Source organism: Puntigrus tetrazona, chromosome 12, assembly GCF_018831695.1.
Source record: "Puntigrus tetrazona isolate hp1 chromosome 12, ASM1883169v1, whole genome shotgun sequence".
In the NCBI taxonomy this organism is placed as follows: Eukaryota; Metazoa; Chordata; class Actinopteri; order Cypriniformes; family Cyprinidae; genus Puntigrus; species Puntigrus tetrazona.
In genome coordinates this window covers 13,229,026-13,252,035 of record NC_056710.1, presented here as the reverse complement: position 1 = coordinate 13,252,035, position 23,010 = coordinate 13,229,026, and the positions used below count along the sequence as shown (strand labels likewise).

The 23,010-nt window shown below is 37.5% G+C and overlaps 1 protein-coding gene across 20 annotated transcripts in view; it reads right to left on the bottom strand.

Annotated features, from left to right (window-relative positions):
• ablim1b (actin binding LIM protein 1b) overlaps positions 1-23,010 on the bottom strand; it is a 64,840-nt gene that overhangs the window by 16,586 nt on the left and 25,244 nt on the right. For all 20 annotated transcript variants that reach the window (XM_043253574.1, XM_043253585.1, XM_043253576.1 and 17 more), the window contains exons 2-6: positions 19,408-19,542; positions 10,360-10,543; positions 9,620-9,729; positions 6,291-6,417; positions 5,997-6,090 (exon numbers count right to left, since the gene is read on the bottom strand). In XM_043253574.1, the coding sequence (XP_043109509.1) occupies positions 5,997-6,090; positions 6,291-6,417; positions 9,620-9,729; positions 10,360-10,543; positions 19,408-19,542 (650 nt within the window). The remainder of the gene's footprint in view (positions 1-5,996; positions 6,091-6,290; positions 6,418-9,619; positions 9,730-10,359; positions 10,544-19,407; positions 19,543-23,010) is intronic.

Here is a 23,010-nt window from a genome sequence, read left to right as displayed (position 1 = left end):
GAATATGTATCATCACTCTAGGTCGTGTAGCCCACAGCTGTAAGTCATCTGCAGTACTGTTTCATCATTATGCTGCTTTCAGTTGGCTCTGGGAATGCTGATGAGCCCTGCAGTTCTGACATCTCTCTCTCCTTCAAAACCTCTTTAAAACTCTCTTTCTTGAGGCAACACTTTGTCTTACTTCCCTTTTTCTTCATTTGGATTCGTACCCTTAATCTGTTCATTTTTCTGTCCTTCTGTGTTGTTTTTATACTTTCTTAAAAGCGCAGTTAATCCAAAAAATGATTATTCTGTCATTGTTTACCGTACTGAACCTCATATTTTTTTCCAAACATGTATGACTTTTTCTTTTTTAATAAAGTGAATAAGGGTTGGAGCTGCAAAAATGACAAAAATCAGTATAATAAAAGTAGCCTATACGGCTAAAACGACTGAACTTACGGGAGTAGCTGATACGGGAAAAAACGACTGAACTTTGTCAATCAATGATAAATTTCCTTCTGCACAAGATCTGAAAATTAACTACAAAAGTCATACAGACTATGATACCTGATTTTAGATAAATAACAAAAATCTAAACTTTGTCTTTCATCATGTAGAGTTATTTATTAGCTGTTAAAAAACTGAAATATAGTACTACTTTTATAATATTTATATAGTGAATTTTGTTAAAAATGTTGCTAAAACAGATGTATTTAGACGCACCAAAATATGTAAAAAGAGATTGATTTTAAAACAACTCTTCTTCTTTTTCTCTATGAAATTCATATCATACGTTCACACTAGCTATACTGCACCAGAAAACCTAAAGCGCTGTTAATCTCAAAATTCAATTGTTTTTGTTGTTCCTCTATCAGCTGGAGCTTTGAGTGTTGAGGAGGGAGTTGCCCATTTGGCTCCTCTGCAGGGGAAACATCCCATGGTCCTCTGCTGTCTTGAACTATGAGGCAATGCAGCTGAAACGCATGATTTCACACAGATGTGACCCCTCAGCTCCCGGGCCTCCTCGCCATGGCAACAAGGCCATGTAACAGTTTTCCAGTAAACAAACCAGAGTGACAACATGTTCTGCCTCTCTGTGTAGCGCTCTGTCTGAGACAGACGGCTAGCAGTCATTTCCTATTGCATCACAAGAAGCCAACACAGAAAACATAGTGCAGTGAACTTCGAAGAAAGGGGCCAAGAACAGTCCATGCCTCTGCTTCGGCCCAGATGGAGGGGTGTGGACAGAAGACAGAGCCAGAGAGAGGGAGGGAGACCGGGATGAAGAGAAAACAGCGAGAGCTAATGATGACTGGGAAACAAAATATGTATGAAAATGAGAGAAAAAAAACAGAAAGTACTTGGATAAATGACTATGATTTTGGATGCTGCTGGTCCCATGCACATGTTATTAATGTGCAGCTAACCTAACTAAGTTGCTTATCCAAACTTTATTTTTTTTAAGCTAAAATGTAACTTTATTGAACACTTTCACTGGTATTTTTAGGAAGGGTGCTAACATTTGCGGTGCGTATGAATGCCAGTAGGAGTTATTTTCATCTGGAGTCAGTAACATAACCCTGTTTTGTATTGCCTGACTCACAGTATGTATTGCTGCGTATATATATCTTCTCTCCTAGCTGAACTTAAACACTCCGCTCCACGACCCTGCCCGCTGAGGAAAGAGCCAGACAAGTGAATCTGACAAGGTGCTGTTTTGCTGAGACAGTGGACAATATTAAGGTAAACTGAAAAAAACAAACCATGTGAACAAGACCCAACAGACTCAAAGTGTTAAAATAAACAATACATCCAAAGGAAAAGTAAAAAAAAAAAAACACAAAAAAAGTTATCTTTCATAATGTCTGTTCCTAGACAGCAATATCAATAATCTTCATAATCTCATGTTTCTCTAGAGGATTATTTCGGTTTGGTAAGTACTTAAAATAATTGTTTTATGCTCACAAAGGTTGCGTTTCAAAAGTACAGTAGAAACAGTAATATTCCAAAATACTGTATAATAATTTGAAATGTTGCTATTTTTTTCTTTGAGCTGCTTAATATTTTCATAGAAAATGTACTACATTTATTTCAAGATTATTTGTTGATTAAAAGAACAACATTTATTTGAAATAGATGTGGCTTTACTGTCTTTACTTCTGATGAATTTAAAGCATCCTTGCAGAAACATTTGGTTACAACTTATCTTAAGGTTCAATTCTAGCTACTAGCAAACCATTAAATTAACCTTTGCTTCAATAAACTCATAATTTGCTGAGGCATTGGGGATATAGAATATGCTCATTTAGAATAAATTCAGTATAAGCACTAATAACAAGCAGCCAATATGTTAATAATAGGCAAATAAGTCAATAGTGAGAAATTGGTCCCTGTAATACTTGTAAAAGCCATACATTTTTTTTCTGACGCCAAATTATATGAGCTGTGCTATCCATATTAATTTTATATCCCTGTAGTCTTACTCTGTCAACTATTTTCTCATTTGCATTCTTCAAGAAAAAAAGTTTAGAGGGGAATATGTAAGATCAAGTTACTGATATTAAACACAACTCCAGTAGGTCTTGTGACCTTCAAAAGAACAACCTCTGAGCAATTTGCCTCCGGGTGTCTGCTATATTCTGGATATGCATGTGTATGTGTGGTGAGATAATGCAGGGCCAGCTGCTGCGGCAGACTTGTCATTTCTGGATAGCCTCATTAGACACTTATTGGAGAGGTTTAATGAGAGTGAAACTTCACTGCAGTTAAATAACTTATCCACGCTTGACATATAGAAGCTGACAGCCCAGAGTAATCATGCTTACGCGGAACAAAACAGCACGTGAGCGGCTCTACCCAACATAAATGTTTAATAGCACACAGAAAACAAACTGCTAACTGCAAAGTCTTAATTCTAGGCCTAGCCAAACCTAAAATAAGAGTTCCACAGCAATGTTTATAAGCACTATTCATCCCTCATCGAATGTGAATGGCCTCCTTGGCACGGGTGCAATGCTGGCATCTGTTGCTCTCAACATTACATTGCGATTCTACACATATCTGCTTGGATTTATATAGACGGAGAGCTGGTTTTGATCTCGTGCGCTCACACATGCATAAGATTCCAGAGCACTTCCTTTCCACCATCTGTGGCTGCACAGATCCCCATAAACACAACTAGTCTACTTGAGTGTATAAATGCAAACAGACCGTGTATGAGAAAGCACTGATGAGAACCGGTAACTAATAGACTGTTGACAGGTCAGCATAATCAGGATGACAAAGCTTGACCGCGATCACCCAAACAGCAAAGACAAAGCTCTGAAGTATTGACGCTCTGTTGATAAACACCATCAAATGGCAAGTTGCTCCACACACACTGTGACATAACTGCAAACATGTTTGTCTAGTGCTTTGAAATAAAAAAACTGAAACTATTAGAAGCATTACCTCTGGCAGGCTGCTCGTGTGGCACCCCAGCCCTGCGACCTTGCAGTTAAATCACTTTTGCCACTTGCACTCTCTTGTTTCGAGAGGGCTCCTATATTCCCCTTCAGTCCCGCACGTTTTCCTTTTGACTTTTCTTGAGAATTTTAAACCTAAACCCCCTCGCTATCTCACAGCGCTCCCACCCTATCAGAGGGGCCCGGCCTCAAAGGGGCCGTCCCATGTACAATAGCTAGGCGGGACCTTGGAATCCACCCAACGGCGCTGCTTTGCTCTATTCCCATTGGGCCGGTGTCAGTTCTAAAACGTTTGATGAATGGAGCAATGATGTAAGTTCGGCCATGCTGTGGGATGTTGAGATGTGTGTGTGGACATGGGTCAGACTAACGACTCCACTCCACTTAGGGGATCCAGATGTTTAGTGAGAGCGGAAGTGTAAGAATCTGGAATGCTGACACACACTGACATGACTATAAAACACTGAAAATCCACAAGGGACCGCTTTTAATATCCGTGAAGCAAAACTCACAATAGAGATCTCAGGGATATCTCAGATGCGACTTATAGAAAGCAACGGGATTAAATTGAGAGCATTCAGAAGAAACATCAACAATGTTTCAAACTGCTCAAATTTGTCAGGAAAAGATATTTTGTTGCTAATAAATGTCAATGATCTCAATCGGATCCCAGTTCTGATCAAATTACTACCTATATTAATTTGATGGCTTTTTATACTCTGTATGTGTACTGTACATTACTGTATGGCAACCATTTGTGTAATTATTGTTATTTCTGTCAGGGAGTCTCAGCCACCTCACTCACCCAATCACAATCACCTGTTTTCTGAATCCGCTGCACCTGTCCCCTGCACTCAAGCCATGCTCCAAGAACACTCTCCTCCCAAGCACTCAACATCCGGTCTTAGAGTTCACCTTGTTAGGTGAAGCATGACTACCTCTTCTCTGTGTTTCCTCAGCAGACTGATCTGAGTATTGTGTTCTTAGTCTCTACCGCTCCAAAGACTCATAGCTACTTGTGGGACTCTCCGTGTGACTCAGCTACTCTGACCCTGCACTCCTTACATCAGTTCGCTCCTGTTCTCTCCATTCGCTGCTCTGGGCTATGTTTGACAATAAAGCCTCTGTTTTGACCAATTCCTCTGTGTGTCTCTAGTATGTGTGTGACAATTTCTTCTTAATGAAGTGTTAATTTAACTGTTACGTTAAAACAGCATAAATTAAAAACTGAACTTGTGGGTAGGAAAGATGTAGTACGTTTAGGGTTGGTACAAACATTAGTAATGTGAAATATCTGTACAATCGTGGTGGTTTTCTACTTTCAGTTTATTTAAAATTGTAATTTATTTCAGAGCTACATTTTCAGCAGCAGTTACGCAAGTCTTGCGTGTCACATGATACACATGATTTCCTGTTGTTATCAATGTTGAAAACATATGCTGCTCAATACTGTTGTGGAAACAATAATTTAAAAAAAAGATTATTTCATAAAATGAAATTCCAAAATAGCAGCATTGAAACAGACACTCATCATAAACATCTTTACTTCACTTTTGAATACTTGAATAAGTTCTTGCTAAGTAAGCATAATATTATTTTTTTAATATTCTAAATAAATACTAATAATAATATTCAAATATTAATATTAATAATATTAATAACTAATCTCAAACTACATTTATTTTAATACATGCTTCATTTTTTAAAGCTGTGTAGCTTTCAATTTTTTCTTTAATTTTGCAAATTTCATTTCATTTTTAAATTTATTATCAAAAACTGTTTAAAATAGTTTTATTTGGCACCATCTATGATTCCAAAATAACGGGTAATAATCTTGGTAATAAATCTTAAATAGACTAGCAACATTTCTTGCTTTATCTCCAATGCATTATTAAGGGATCAGATTTTTCATTCTTGTAATTCAGCAAATGCTGATTTGTTCCATATTTTAGTTTTTAGCTCCAGGATACAGAGTTATTGGAATGGAATTTTTGATCCGCAACCACAGTCAGATCCTGTACTTTTCTGAATGCATGCGTTCATTATCAGGATCACATCACAAACTGTTTGTGTAGAGATTAATTATATCCAAGAAGTGCTACTGTTTTTCTGCAAGAAAAAGGAGCCTCCAATGTAAGCTGTGGCTTGGAGAGGTGATTCTACATTAAATTTGGAACAAATTTGGTAATATTTGAAGGGCAAAATTGAGAAGTTTGACATAACCTGGTACCCTTTTCTCTGTTACCTTGATGGGAACCCTATGGACTAATGCATCATTTGTTAATTTAATGTTTTAATATTTTCACATCATACTTAAGTATTGTAAGGGATATGTGTGTTTTTGTGATTGCATTCAGCAAAAACTTTGAATGAAAATTTTTGCAAATCCATCTTCAAAATCGTATTTATTTGACAAAAAGGGTTGTTCATTCTAACCTAGAGCGCAGCTATGATACCATAATATACTACACACTGTACGCCAACAGCCCAGTAGGATTAGAAACAGCCAAAATGTTCAGTTTACAGTATATGCACCTATTGGTTACTCACCTCCAGAACTTTCCCTGTGATAAACTGATGACAGGCCTCACACTGCACGCCAAAATGAATCTGGTAGTCTTTCTCACAGTACGGGGAACCATCCCTTAAAAAGACAGCAGGACAGGAAGGGAGAGAAGAGAGATTTATATTTTTACTGTATTCTATTTCACCTCAATGAAACCAGGATAAGAGCAAAAATTGAATGCTATTAGAAAAGAGGACAGATAAGAGATGGGGAATTATAGAGAGAGAGCGGGAGACACGAGATGGCGAGAGATAAAAAATAATTAAGGCATAGCTCACTTGCTGATGTATTCCCCGCTCAGCACTTTCCCACAGGCCTTGCACTTGAAACAGCCGAGGTGCCACTGGCTGTCCAAGGCCAGAAGAGCCTGACCGTTCTTTATATCCCTGCCACATCCTGCACAGTCTGCAAGTGAACACACACAGATGCACACCATCACACACACAGCGGGAACAGCAGCTTTTTTATAGCCGAAAAATATTTCGCCCATTAGCCATAAAAGATTTGCAATTGCTATTCACAAAATATTTCATTTAGCACATTTCCTATAAGACATAGCAATTTAGTGTTAATTAAATACTATTTAAGAATTTATTGATATGTCGAACTACATTCATTTCAATACATGCTTCATTTTTATCTTTTGTAAATATTATTATTTTAAAGCATTGTCTAAAGCTGTGCAGCTTTATTTTTATTTCGTTTTTTTTGCTCATTTTATTTTATTTCATTGTTATTAGCAAAAACTTTTAAAATAGTTTTAGTTAGCAACATCGATGATACACAGTAGGGCAGGCATATTCAAACAATTACATATTTTTTAAGTTTTTGGAGTCACTTGTGCACAAACATATCTCACCACTGGATGTCAGTGTCAACCAAAAAAAAACTAAACAAAACTGGTTTTTGAGGCCTGTTGATCGACAACACACAGCTGTCAGGAGCGATTTCAAGCAAAGCATATTGAATCTATAAAATTATTGTAGAGATCAATAGGTAATCATCATTGCATGACTAATTGTATAAAGGCCTACAGCACCATTTTTAAAAGCCGAACATCCTCCCTCCACAAGATGGAGCTTCTTCCTGAAGAAATGTAGTTAATACATGTGTAACGTGTGTAAAAGGCCGAGGGATAAAAATAGCTCATGGTTGTCATCTTCTATTTATGTTCCTTGGCTGAAATCCCAAAAGCTTTTTTAAAAAGCAGGGATGGATGCGGAGGGGCGGGGAGGTCCCAGACGCTGCTGATGTTGCTCCAGGCACAATGGTAACCACTGACAGTGAGGAGAGTATATAATGCACTGCTCTGCATCTAGCGCTCTAATGCATCATTTAAGCCTTCTCAACCTCTGCCTGGACTGTGCGTGTGCTAGAGACCCACATCGCATGTGTGTCGAGAAAGAGTAAAAGGGAAAGTTTCAAAGAGACCTGTGTTCAATCCACCTGTCATGAGGTTTATCTAAACTATCAAACTCGGTGCAGATTTTTTAGAAGTGTAATGCGGTAAAAGCTTTATGGGATTCGCCAAAGCAAGGAGGCTCCAAACAATCAGCGCCTTTCAAAACAAAACACATATCTGGGCTAAAGACTTTCATCAGCCTCAAATCATTCCTTGGGGTTTGTGAATGACAAATATTCAGCCAAGCATAACAAAGAGATATTCAGTAGGGCTATTTAAGCTCTCGTCTCTGACTCTATGTGTGTGTAGCTGTATGGATTTGTTGCACATATAGGAGAAGAGAACGATAACTGTGAAAGTGGGTAAGAAGAACCGGAACGAAACAAGGACACATATGCAGATTTAAAAAAAATACGAAAATAGTGATAGGACATCTGCAAATATTTCATTGTGCATGTCCATTTTGTCTTTTTGTCATTAAGATTACATTTGTTGTTATGCAACGCTCATTTGAAGTTAAATACAAATCTAGTATTTAACATATCATTATTTTTTCATGCTGTACACAATATGCTGTAATGTCTAGAAACACTTGTAGCATACTAATTATACTTTATTTTATTATAGTTTGTACAAAAATTTGAGGTTGGTAAGATTTTTAAATCTGCTGTTTACCTAAGCTGCATTAGACACAAAATTATAGTAAAAATAGCATTATTGTGAAATTTTCAATTTCATTTAATTCAAAATTCACATTTTGTGCTAATCGTCATTACTATACAGTAGTCAAAAAATCATTCCAATATTCAGTGCTCAAGTAACTTGAAAATAAAATGCTGAAAGCAATTGTTCTGCTTAATATTTTTGATGAAAAAACTGCATTTACATCATTTGTGACATTGTTGCTTTGAATAAATGTTTTTTGAATGTAAGTATAACATCTGTTTTTTGAACAGAGTAGTGTGTCCTGCACCTTTTACATACTCTAGAAAAAACAGTGAAACTCCACTGATGCATAGTCTACACAATGTTTTGTCAATCAACCCAATCCCATGATGCAATGCTTAGAATTACATTAATTCTCTCCTCTGCAACACAGCAGCTATTCACTGCTAAATTGCTCCTGTAATTGTCCATCACCTGATGTTGTTATGTAACAATGATTCCCTGCATTATGACAATTTGAGTTTAATGACTAGAGCCATTTACTATAATAAGGAAATCCCAAGCCTCAGGAAGTCGGCACATTCTACACATGCAGAGTCTTGACCTGTCAGCATCCATCAGTCCAGAATGTATCAGAAAGCGGAAGGCCAGAGAAAGCGAGGGAGAGAGAACGGGACGACCAGCAGGCACAGGAGTGCTCTGAGCTTTTCATTGGCTCTGAGCCTCTCTCATTCTCTGTGCCTGTCTGCTTGACTCCTGGGGCCCTGCAGCTTAAATTACACCAAGAGAACCCCTAATCTACCGGAGGAGGATGAAGAACTTCCTCAAAGTGAGATAAAAGAGTGAGAGAAATCAAAGAGAGAAACATTTATAAGGAGATCGGCTTTTCCCTGGTTGACAGCACAGGAATTGGTCTAAGCATCCTGTCAACTCAAGTAACCCTAGAAGAGTCTGAAATGAAGCAGGGATCCTTATTACAACAATGTTTTAGAATAAATACTTAAAAGCCATCGTCGTGCATTCCTATGTGGTTGACAATGTACAGCACATGGATTCTGACTGGTATAAACGCATTGCTTCATACTTGCCTATGGTGTTTTTGGCAGTTGTTAGGGGTTTCAAATGTATTTCCACTGGCTTGTGGAACATTGCTAATAAGGGCTTGAGTGCAATACTGTATATTTTACTTTTAAAAAGTTTTGATCTTAGAACACTAGGCATCATACAATTGGCAACTGTAGATGTATTTGTAACTGCAACGTAATGTAAATGTAATTATAATTTGTAATTGATAACAGGAAGTGCTACACTAAATGATTGAGGATTTAAGTAGTTCAGAATACAAATACCTCATGTGCCTTTTTAAAAAGAGATACATAAGACAGACAGACAAAGAGATAGAGAGCTTGACCTTGAGTCCTGAACATTATAAGACCTGGCGACACACGCATGAACTACACAACCTAAAGGGAAAGCTGAGCAGGACACTAAAACATAACCAATAAGCTCAAACGCATGTGTGTGTGAATGCGGACTCACTACTAGAGGTGCTGATGTCTTTAGGAGTCGGGGAAGTTGGCTGGATGCAACGCTGGCAGAGACAGTCTTTTCCATTAAACGTGACTCGATCACCAGCGGGAAACGGCCGTCTGGCAACAGAAGAAGGATGCAAAGTCATTAAAGCATTTACACTACCATTTAAAAGACTGGGGTCAGTAAAAGTAAAAGAAAAATGTTTAGTCATATTTATGATGCATTAAATCGATGAAAAGTGACAGTGGAGGCTACAAATAAAATCTATTTTAGATAAATGTTCTTTTAAACTTTATATTCATCAGGAAATCCTGAAAAAAAGCACATTCAGCTGCATAACTGGTTGAACACTGATGATAATAAGAAATGTTTCTTGAGCATAAAATCAACCTATTAAAATGATTTCAGAAGGTTTGTGCAACACTAAAGTACATTTTAAATTGTGATATATATAGATATTCGTCGAAAAATTCTAATACCAAGCATTTGTACCGTTATGTCTAAAACAAAGTTTTAGATGTAAAAGATAATGATTTATTAGAATTAGAATTGAATATTCAGATATGACAACCTTTCTAACCTGTAGGATCTTTAAAGAAATAATATCTTTCTAAAAATACAATATTTAATTCACTACTAATACCAGCTACTATGCTGTGTGAAGGCAAAAATGTCTATAACATACAAATGTAAATGATACACGTTTTCAAATAGATGACATGGACCTGCTTTTGGGTGACTCTTACTTGCAGACAGTGCAGACAAAACACGTTGGATGGTAAGTCTTCCCAAGAGCAGTGACCACCTCTCCTTCAACGAAGTCTCCACAGCCATTACAGCGAGTGCCATGAAGCCTCTGGTAGTCCAGCGTGCATAGGTACTCCCCGTTCTTCATGAAGAAACCACCTTGGGCCAGGTCACAACCACACACTGAACGTAAATACAAGAACAGAGAACCCGAAATTAGAATCATTAGTTTAATGAGATCTTCCAGTGCAATACAGGCTTGTGTGAAATCTGAAACACAATGTTGAAACACACGTCTTCAAAATAAATGACACTTGGTTTGGCTCTCGTTGAGACTACTCAGTAGTCACACAAGTCCATCTCTTTTGCACTGGGATTTACACTTTTTGGCTGCCAGCAAACATAAGGTCAGGGGGCTTGTGCTCATCTCGGCCAATGTGTCTGAGGACAAAGGCGTATGAAGAAAGAGTTTGGTTCGCTGAGGTTTGAAGATGCTTTTAAGGCTCTGGCCCAAGTTCAGACACTTTATATAGGTCTGCATGAATAGGTGTGTTAGGTCTGTGCCCTCTTGGCAAGCGTGTCTGTGTGTAATCCTGCCGTCACGCATGCCAGATCTGTCTGAAAGCTCCTTGGCAGGCCGAAACTGATATTTAACAGCTTGTTTAGTGTCACATGATACCCCCTTCAAAACAAGCCCGCTTTTCTCTCGCTTCCTCTCTCTCTCGGGTTTTTCTGTCTATCCTCCTACATTCCAACCTGTAAAATATTAGGAGGGCAGTTTTTCACCATTTTATGAAAACAGGAAAATATGGGGAAGTAACAGCATTTGATATTATTTAATAATTTAACAAATTAACAGTTCATAGCTCATCGACGTAGGTTAATGATCGATGATATGCAGGTTAAAAAAAACTTTATTTCTATTTTAAATTATTTATTTTTATTATATTTCTATAATTTGTATTTCAAAGCAAAAACTAAAATAAATAAATATAGTCTGCTCTCATATATATATATATATATATATATATATATATATATATATATATAAAAATTAGAAAAGAAAAGAAAAGAAAAGAAAAGAAGAGATATGCTTAAATGCTTTGTTCTCTTATGTTTTTTCCTCATCTTGTGATTTGGCACTGCAAACTAAAACGAAGGTCATCACAGGCCAACTTTGGCCTACGGGCAACACAAAACAGCACATAAGTATACATCTCTAGTTAAGTAAAAGTGGGCAAATATAGTTTAATTGATTACCTAGCTAAGGAGATTCATTCCCGTCTTTGCCAAATAAATAATCTGACTTAAAATCATCATTTTGTTTAAACATCTTCCACGTTATGTTTTCAACACAAATTGAAACTGTTATTTGAAGTCCCATTTCCATAGCTGTTAACATATCCTTTGCTTCATTGAATCTGTCTTCTGTTTCTGGAAGATTAGGTCCATTCAGACAGACGAATGTGACAAGCAGGTGGCTGTGGAGACAGCAGTGATTAGCAGAGAGAGAGAGAGAGAGTTGTGTAAGAGTCACAGCCAGTGCCCTCACTTGTGTCTGGCATTTGGGTAACCTTCACTGACAGGGTACAGAATACCAGGATGCAAGTTTAGAAAATGTCATACCCATTAATGTTGTTTCACACACATCTTGTAACTACAGACCACAGGAACACAACTGCAATTCTCTTCGCTGCTATCCTGGGCCGTCTTATATATTTTCAAGTTGGTTGCCCCATCTTGAGACGACAACAAAAATACACATACTTTTGTTTTGCTGTCAATAACCTTTGTTTTATTTGTGTACATTTTACAAGAAAATAGTTGAAAATTTTACATTTAATTCAATATGTTACAAGCTGTTTCTTATTTGTCAAATGTACATGTCATTTTTAATAAAGGTTGTTTTTCGTATCAATGTATTTCAGCATCTACAATATTCAGTTAATTATTAATTTAATTATTTTAAACATGTTTTTAAGCACAACTTTAAAAAAATATGCATTACGTGTTATATATATTTTTGTACTTTATAAGTTACAATAATGGAAGAACTGATTTAGCCCATTTCTTACCGTTTAATGTACTGATATGGATTTCAGCTATATTCAGTAACCTTTGGCATACTGAAACAAAACTTGTAACTATGAACTAGAGCACCATAGCAGTTTGCACACAGCACCATCTTTTGGTCAATAGCGGTATTGTTAGGTGAAATCTACATATATCTGCTATGTAGCCATTTAATTTTTATATAACCCATTCACATTTTAAACGTGTCTATATAAACGTTTAAAAAATTTATCTTCTTAACATAAGAGAAGCAGTAGTTACATGGACTGGAATGACTAGGAGTTCATCTGTGCATGTGTGTGTGTGTGTGTGTGTGTGTGTGTTGTGAGCAATGACGCAAGTGTAATGACGCTCTCGGCTGTCTGTCAGATCTCTTCTCAACAGAACAGCCTGTTAACTCCTCCCTGTTAACAAACATCCATCCATTCTCTCAATCACTTAGCCAACCTCTCCATCCTCACACTCTGCGTCTGAATGGAAACGGAAAAAAGGAAAAAGATTTATATGAACTACTGGAAAGGTTTAGGAAGAGTGGGGACATTTGATTTAAATCAAACGTGACTGTTCAGTTCAGATTCAGTTCATATGATGCAAAGAGCCTCCGAAACAAAGCCAAGTTGCAATCTGTACAGAGTACAGAAGAGCAGAAAGCCCCGGGTTTCCCATATAGTATGTGCAGACATCAAACAAGCTTTCACAGACTTCTTCAATATTTTAATGAGTTTCGCAGCACGCTGTTTTTTTCTCTGCACTTTAGTGGACAGCACTCTTTAGCATGGGTTTCTTTGAGTCTTCAACTTCTGCATGAAGAGGCACCTCACCCTGATTATGTATCAGCAGTGGGATATATAGACAAACCAACCTGGTCTCATAAAAAAATATACCTCTGTGCACTTTTTGCTCAATACTGTAGCAAAACTATAGCACAACTATAGCGAAACGTGCAGTAAGGCACGCAAAAACAGTTTCAAAGAGAAATGTCCAATGAGTGGCGCTAAAACACAGGTTACATATGTGAACCCTGACACATATTTATTACATTGATATTGTTAGTACGACTTCCTTTTACATTTAGATTTGAACTGTTCTGTCAAACTGTAGTTACACAGGATTTGAACCAGAGCTCCTCGCCTTTCAAGTACATCTTTGTACTCTGTGAGCTACCGAACAAACCTACCGTTTATGAAAACCCATAGATATGAAGCTGTATACGTGTGATGCTAACATACAAAAGCATCAGTTTTCAAATATCGCAGCATAATAATATCATTTTGATATTCTTCAAGTAAAGTCTTTATTAAATGAAATGATGTAAATAATTAGAGTTTTACTGCCTCTAGTGTTCATTTCTTTTGGAAACTGCCATGATATGTACTCATTGATACGTATTTTGTGTCATACCCCTCACCCAGGTATTTTTATGCCATGAGACCAGGTAGTCCAACACACTCAGCCTGCTCTCATCTTTTACTGTGGTGTGATTTTATACTTCATTTTTATGCACTTAATCACTCTGTGAGATCAGCTAATGGAGCAGATAAAATGATTCCCAAACAAGAACCCTGGCTGGCATGAGGGGCCCTTTGGCACAAAGCATGGGACCATTTATTATCCATGTGAAACTACCAACAACACCATTATGACAAAGTACTACCACGTTGAACGCCATGCCAGTCCAGCCTCATTACTGGGATCTCAGGCTGGATGTGTGGAGGAGAGGTAAAAGAGCAGCTCAGCCAAAAAAGTGCATTCATTAGAGAAGAATAATTTTGTATCAAAAGCGTCTTTTCAATGAATCGGTAGATCTGGTTAAAAAAAAATACAGATTTTTTCATAAACAGGACTGATCCGGTACTTGATTCAGTGTTTTTTCACGATCAGGTTAATTATCATGGAATAAAGATTTCAATTTCAGCTTGTATCTCGCTCAAAGATATTGTACTGTATTAATAATCCAGACTAGAGTTATGATATGCTTATGGTGCATTTGCATGAATTTTAAAGGCTCCAATTATGTGTACTTGCAAGGAGAAGCAAATAGTATATATTTTATAAATTTGAAGAAACAAAGTCATGTGAGTTTGGAATATGAGCTATATGAAGATCATATAGCGACTTTGGCGACACATCATTCATGCTGTTGTGTTGAGGTGTGTACTGTACATTGAGCAAAGCTGCAAAATAAAATGCAGCGATCGTTGAAATAACCGCTGAGTCTACATAGCACAAATGTATGATTTCTGATTCTGACCTCAGCAAGGAATGCAGGTGGTACTGTATGCTGCCTGCAAATATAATTGAAATCCTTAAACACACATTTCCTGTTCTTTTAATAATTTCCCTTGAGCCACTGCACTGGTTACTCATAAAGATTACATAGCACTTAGTAACGAAAATTCTTTGGGATCAGTTTTTTGGTAGTCGTTTTTTGGAGACTTGAATATCAAATATCATTAATAAATGTAATTGCAGAGGAAAAGATACATAACATTTTTCCAAATGAGACGGAAGTATATCGGCATGTTACCTCCCTAATCTCTAAGGTAAGGGAAGCCTTAGGTTAGGTAGATTTTAGTTCATGGACATTCTTGGGATGACCTCTGGTTGGACTCATCGCTGATTTCTGTCCAAGCTTCATGCGCGAAGCCACAGCGTTACAGCCTTCAATCTGACATCACAGGGCTAGATTCAGGCACACATCACTGCATAACAGTTTGTGTTTTGTATCCGAGGCAACTTGACTTAATGCGGGGTTTTAGAGGGAGCAGTAAATTGTTTGTTGCTTTCATGATGGCTTACTGTGTTATGAGTTATAATGGCTTTTATGAGTGTCCCCTTCGGAGACTGACAGAGAAAGACTGGGTGAGAAATGTGATCGAGGGTGTGCGTGCATGTGTGTCTATGTGTGTGCAGGGTTGCATAAAGTATAGAGGTTGTTTTACAACTGACAACTGTTTGGTTAATGGGAGAAGGAATGAAATGAGTGTGTGTGTGTGTGTGTGTGTGTGTGTGTGTGTTTGTGCGTGAGTCTGTGTGTGTACCATGTAGTCTGTCTAGTTGGTAATGTGTGTCTCTGACAGTGACAGGTGCCAGAAAAATCCTCTCCACTATTTTAGTAAGGACTGCCTGAACTTCTCTGGCTCCACGTTTTTCTAAACAAAGAATCACATTAGGACTTACCACACACACACATACACACAAAATAGATATCTAAATATACACCTTAGTCTTCAAAATTTGGATGACCTGACCTCGAGAGGTAGAAACTTTCTTGTCCTGCTGCTAAAACATAGTCTGTTAAAACTCTTAAAGCAATAATCCAGATTAAATGCAAGTTCTATTGACACCACCAAGAAGAATGCTGCCAGTTACTATAAATATTGGTACTAATTCTCACTATTAACTAGTTGCTTATTAACATACATATTACTAGCATATTGGCCGTTTATTAGCAGCAGTTTATTAACATAAGACAATTCTTTCAAAAACCAAAAAAAATCTTACTAACCCCAAATATTCAAAATATAGTGTAACGTGTGGCTTCACTTTAAGTCATAGCTCACCCAAAAACAAACCTGTAGTAGTTTTTCTTCTGTTAAACATAAAATAACACATTTTGAAGAATGTGGGTAACCTAACGTTTGCTGACCCCCATCGATTTTCAATGTACGAAAAAAATGTGGTTACCAACATTCTCCAATTCTTCTCTCATGTTCAGCAAAAGAAACAAATTCACACAGATTTGGAACAACTGGCAGAAATGTCCCTTTTATCTGGTGAAGTAACACATAAATATTACAAATACTAAAAAAACACTATTAGAAACAGTCTGAGGTTTGTATAATCACTCTTAGACTTCCATTGTAAATGTTTTCTATTCTTTCTACAAACTGGGTGATGAATCAAAATTATTTCCTTTCAGTTCTATTTACCCCAGAAAATGTCTTAAACTGCAGACGTAAAAAAAGTGATTCATTTTCCTCCTATTCAATAGTACATATTTTTCTGTGTACGTCACATGATCTGGTTCTCACAGAGTAAGCCTCATAAACCGGAAACATTAACAGCATCATCAAAGCACTATCCTCCTATAAATGAAATGCTCAAATACTTTTGAAACGAATCTGTTGCTTTGGGGTCAACCTGTGACATCATCTTCTTGGTTGTGAGAATGACATCCTGAAATGACATGTTCAGGCAAGTAACCCTTGACCCCGAGGGGCGTCTGCCGCTCCGCATTAATTCAATCCCACAGCTGCGGAGTGACTGGCACACACACTCACACACACAAACATGTTCACAGACAGACAGACTGGCAGTCCCTGTAGAGGTGTGCGCGGACCCCTCCTCTGCCGTCTTATCCTCCCAATGGGGATCATCAGAGCTATTTCCAGCATTGCAGCGTTTTAACAGCTCCTGGAGACTGTGCCTGAAATAGCACACACAGGCTCGCTGACTGACACAGCATTCACACACAGAGCGATAGAAGGAGAGGGAGGGAGAATGTGCAGAAAGACAGGTTGAGACATGGACAGGAATATAAAGTGATCACTGTAGAGAAGAGGAGAGCAGAGCAGTAGATGTTGACTGCACATGCTCACTCTAGCGCTCTAAGTGAGCCTGCTTAGAGTGAACAAATGAAACTAATAGAGCAGAGCAAGGCTCATTAGTTTACAACCGAGCTGTAGAGCACTGCATCTTCTCTTGCCAGAGTTCAGATATTGGCAGGTCACCCCAGCAGAAGCACTCCTGCCAGGTATCCACAGAGAAAGTAACATCAGACCTTACGCAACAGTCTGAATCCTGATTTCTAGGAATGGAGTTGACTGACTACAATATGGGAGATCCATTAGATTATGAAGTCCTTGTAAGTGGACTACAAGTCATTGGCCTGCTTAACCTGAGCCCTTGTGCTGCACTCTTCTGTATTAAAGAAATACATGGGTGGCTAGTAGTAGTCATACTCATTCTATTTTTGACTATCTAGGAAGGATGAGGATTAGAATATACATTAATCTCCATGCATCCATGGACACTCTTAGTGTATATAATAGTACTGAATGGTTTCAATATTCATATGGTACTCACAAGTAAATTGGGATCCTGCAGTCTGATACCATACTGATTTAATACAAAAGTTTCTGATATTTTCCTTGGTAAATTACTCATCATAACAAACTTCAGAATATATTTGGTTTGAGCATATTATTTTTGTATTGTATGCATAAAAATGCATGTATGCATATAAAATTAATGTGCACATTTAACACTGAGTAAGAGGTTTAATATAATAATAAACCAATTCTCAAATTCTCTCTATTAACAAACCATTAACTACACCTTTTGTCTCAATAAACTCAGAATTGGCTGCTTATTATTAGTTAGCAAGGTAGTTTTAGGGATGTAAAATATGGCCATGAAGAATATTTGCTTTATAAGTACTATAAGTACTAGTGTTACTAATAAACAATATATAATAATACATTTTGGCCCCTGAGGGGCATAATTTGCTTTAATGACAGAAGCATTTGAGCTGGATGAAAAACCTGACAATCGTGTTCTTCAGCATTATACAGTTTCAGAATGATCCAGAATGATCTTTGATGCAGTGAGTTTGAAGAAAAACATCTGACCGTCTGTACAGAGTCACATTACCAATTTCACTAATTTGATTATTTGATTAGTGACCTAGAAAGAGTGCAGACTCTAAAGTATTTATTATTCATTTTACGTCATAGTATTTGTTTTTATCTTATTTATTCAATTCCTAAATTTCCAAACATTGGCTTTTTTAATGCACTGATTTCAAATGAAAGAGCTAAACTAATGCTGGAGTAACTGAAAGAAAGAAGCAAGGAAGGAAAGCTCGTATATAGTCGCTCATCTCAGTGATGACAGGGCACTCTCATTTATGACCCTGTTTCAGGTAACTAATGCGGCGTCAGCGATTAGTGACTAATGCGGAGCTACAGTACATGTGGAGTGAATTGCTCAGGTGAGATTAAAGAAAACCTGGAAAGACCTCAGCTTCTGAGGGCTGTTTAAAGAATTGCTGGAAACAGAAGCTTATGGAGGCACTGACATTTATTGTCAAGACCCCTCATACAACGTTTTTACAATCCGATGCAGACACCTGATATTATGCTTGCCATTGCAATGGCATTCAAAAAGCTAAAGACACTGTTATCTATCAACAGGTTCTCAATGCTTCACATACTGAAGTGCTGCACATTAATCAAGAATGCAGAAACTGACCGTTTTTCTTCTTTGATAGCACATAAACGAAGGCACATTGAGGCACTGAGCTCTCGCCGAGGCTTCCAGGAGGAAATGAGTTGTCTGCTCTTTGTGACTGGCAACATGCCACCACATAAACCTTACATTCTCTTATACAACCTGAGGGTCAATCCATATGGAGAGCAAAGAATGAAAATCAGCTTTTAGAGAGACAGCCAAAAACTGTTCAACTAAATAAAGAAGGTCAAAACTTCGTGCACAACCACAACAGACATAAACAAGAAGGACTCACCAAACAAATTCAGACAGTTTTTCCATAATTCCTGCCAAATGATGTCGATAAAACAGGTATGAACACAGACGACCACAGAGACAAAGAGTAACTGGCCCATTTTATTAAATTATTATGGTTGTGCCGAGGGGGCGGGATGCAGCTTTACATTAACTTTGGTTTCATTCATCAGGTAATGAAGTTCTGGGTTCCTCTCTACTTAACCACACAAGCCATCTGTTTTATCAGAGCCAGCTTTGTCCATCTACCCTTTGGTCACATTTTTGACATGAATGAAGTTATGACTAAATGTAATTAACCTACTTCCTCAATAACAAACAGGCTAAAGTGGAATTTTGTTCTACTATGCCAATCCATCATTCTTGACCTAAGAAATAAGCTGTCAGGAGTTTTAACAAATAGATTAAGACATTCTAACAGCCAATGTGTAGTAAAAGGTTTTTACCTTTGCATGTGAAACATTTTATATGGAAGTGCTTGGATTGCACCCGGAGAACCTCTCCTTTGCATGGCTCCCCACACTTATAACACTGGATGACCAGTTTTCCTGGTGGATGGTGCGGTTCCTGAGGATGGGCCACTGTTAAAGAATACAGAGACATGGATTAGCAAAGACTTACGTTATAGAAGTAGTCTACACTGTTACACAGATAAAGAGGATAGGGTTATATCATTAATAAGCTTCAAACCCACAACAATATATTTAAGTATAGCTACCTAAAAGATAATAAACATGCTACAACCTACTGTATAGCTGTACTACATAAGTAACTTGTATAATTAGTCATTTGACCATGACATTGAAATTGCAGGCCACCGATGGATTCTGATGTATCTGACCACATTAAAAAGGTAAACGCTAATGTTGACACAGATCATGGTAACACTTTACAATAAGATCCCATTTGGTTATGTTAGATAATGCATTAACTAACAATGAGCAATACACTTGTGCTAGCTGATTTTAGTTACGTTAATTAATAAGAAAATCGTTAATAAAAAATTATTGTTAGCTTAGGTACTTAAAGTTAATGTTAAAAGACAACACTTTTGATTTTAAATAATATACTAACATGAATTAACTTAAATTAAATGCTTTAGCAATTTTCATTTTTGAACTTTATTGTAATGTGCTATCCAGATCGTTTATAAAAACCTGCAAGTGATTCAGAAAAGAAATACATTTAATTACATTTATATTAAAAGACATTTCTCAGAATATCTTCTTTTGTACACAAAAGGACAAACTGAGGGCGAGCGAATCACTAAGAGCATTATAATTAAACCATTAGTTAAAATACAGCAGTTTTTAAATGCTTTGTAATGTCCAGTTGCTTTTTGAGCAAATGGCACTGTTATATAAAACTGAAACCTTAATTATTTTTATAATTGGCTGCACTGTTCCTGCATTTAAACACTGCTGCTATTTCCACAGCAATAAATATGCATGTAGATGCAAAACTAATAAACAAGAGGCTGAACCTCAACTGGCCTTCATTACATAATGCCTGCAACCGGCGAAAAAGTGTTTCAACGGGCCACTGCTCGTGTGTTGGGTGCTATCACACAGTGTGTGGGTGTGAGAGGAGTGTTAGTAGGTGTTGGGAGTTTTTTTTTTGGAGTAATCAGCAGGACAAGCTGGTTGCCACGCAGTGGTTATCACAGCCACACGGAGAGGTGCTCACACTCACTCGCACGAGTCATGTTGTTGTTTACATATCTGTACTGCTCATCATAAGTGTCATTTAGAGTCAGTACAGTTGCATAACAAAGGTCATGAGTCACACGTGCTTTGCCATTTACTAACTTCTGACATGTTAGCCTACGGCCACAACAGCATAAAGAATAATTCAGCCAAAATCATTTACATTTTTCTTTTTTTTGTTTTTAACACCACTCTTTTAAAACCTAAACAGCACTGTAAACAGATATTAAAACTTAAAAACACGTCTTCATTTGTTTATAATCTTGATAATTACATGCCCTGAAGGAGAGCAGACATTTCACAGACAGAAATAATGGATGAGATGTGTGCTGAGGCTCTCAGTGCTTCAATCAATCTGTCCCAGTGTCTGTGTTTGCGTGCTGTGTTTCACTGTGTCGTATTTGTTCAAGGTCATCAGGCCAAGACAGTGTCCATTCAAAGCTGCTGTTCTAAACCTGGCCGCTCTCAAAAGCTAAAGTTCTCTGAACCTTTCAGAGTGGCTTCTCGTTAGCGTGACTATGAATCTTGTCTCACTCTCGCTATCCTTCCTGCTTTTGACATTTACTGATACTCTTAAAATCGCAGGAACCTGTACTCTCCGTTTCCCTCACTCCAGAATGACACTTCTTCGCTTTATATCTCCTGTTCTATTGGAGAGTTAACGCATGCCTCTCTAATCTAATCGTTGGCCACTTGAAAGGCTTGTGCAAGATTAGCATAAAGAATATCCCTCCCACCATCACTCTGCTCCTTATCAGGCCATGTGCTTACATAATACTGGCACCCAATAGACTCCACTATTTAGACCACTCTGTTGGCCTGTTCAAGTACTGTATGTCTCCTAACATTGTATATCTTTTCCTGTCAAATATGATTTGACTCACATGAAACATGACTTCAATTAATGAAAAACCTGTTTTCAATAGCTAATACTTTACTTTTGTGTACATATTTCTGTTTGAATGACATTTGAACAACCAGTCAGGCTGGGTTAACCCGTTAATTAAATGATAAACCTTAAGGCTCCCAGCTCATTTTAAATTTGACATAACAGAAAAATGACTCACAGTTCAGTGAGTCATCAGTTTTGAACTCTGATCTATTCACTGACTGAGAGAGTCTGATTCAAACCGCTAAGTTATGAGGAAACTTGCATTAAAAAGAATGATTTCTACGAGACAGGTGATTGTGAATTGGACATCAAGGCAAAAAATACTGCCACACAATCTAATGTCATGCTTGTGCTAGAATTTGAGAGCGCAGAATTTCTACAGACAATATAAAGTCAAAAACATTTAATGCATCCAGAATGTAAATGTGCAATCCCCATTACTGCAATCCTACAATCCTGCAGACTTAAACGTTTAATGCATCATAATTCACAAGAGCTTGCTTTTTTTGTCTCCCGCATTTGTACACGTATGATGTAGCTAAAAGTGTAGTTTGACTGCCTCATAAATCATTAGCATAATTGCGTTAAATCTAAGGGTGAATTCCAAACAAAAGTGCCCTATGCCCTACTACTAGCGAAGGGCAGAGCCCCTGAAATGTGTTCTTTTAAAAGGTGTTTCTGTCTCATATAACTCCCTTGACGAAGGGAGCGACGAACCAAAAGTTACCTTGACAGCGCACTGCGTGGACGCAGCATTCAGCCCTCCAACAGTTTTGCAAATAAATATTTCTTCTTATTACTATTATTTTATTTCAATATTGTCTCACTGTGTCTTATTTACTATTAAACTTTCAAACCAAAGCGCTTAAACTTGCTTAACTACCATCTTAAATCATATTACCACTGACAAAATATTTTGTTTCGCATTAAAATAAAGACAAATTTAATCATCTACTTTGGTTTGTAAGTGAAGTGAAAATTAATCTCAACTTTGTTTTAAAGTGCATCACAAAAGCTCCTAACCGAAGATCACAATGGAAATCACTTTCACGAAGTGAACATCACATGTTCCCTTTGCTAAAACGGGGGAACTTCTGGAAGGGCTCATCGTGAAGGGAATCACTTTCATTTGGAACATCCCTCCCGAAGGGCCCTTCACACAAAAGCACACACTCAAAACAATATCTGATGAAAGTACATTTGAAGTTTGAACGCACATAAAAATTTCCCCGATTTTAATCCCAATATGGAAGCTCTAATACGTTGTAAAAAGTTAATAAATGTACAGCGTCCCTTATTTTGTCCCTTAAGTTGTCGTGGATGACAGGAATTTCCCCTTTCTCTGGACGAGGCGGTGAGCGAGCCACTAATCAGTAACGATAAGATTCTGGAAGGGTTTTGTGCTCAAGAATGTTCCTACCGGCCCTTGAAACTGAAGCATAGGATGTTGT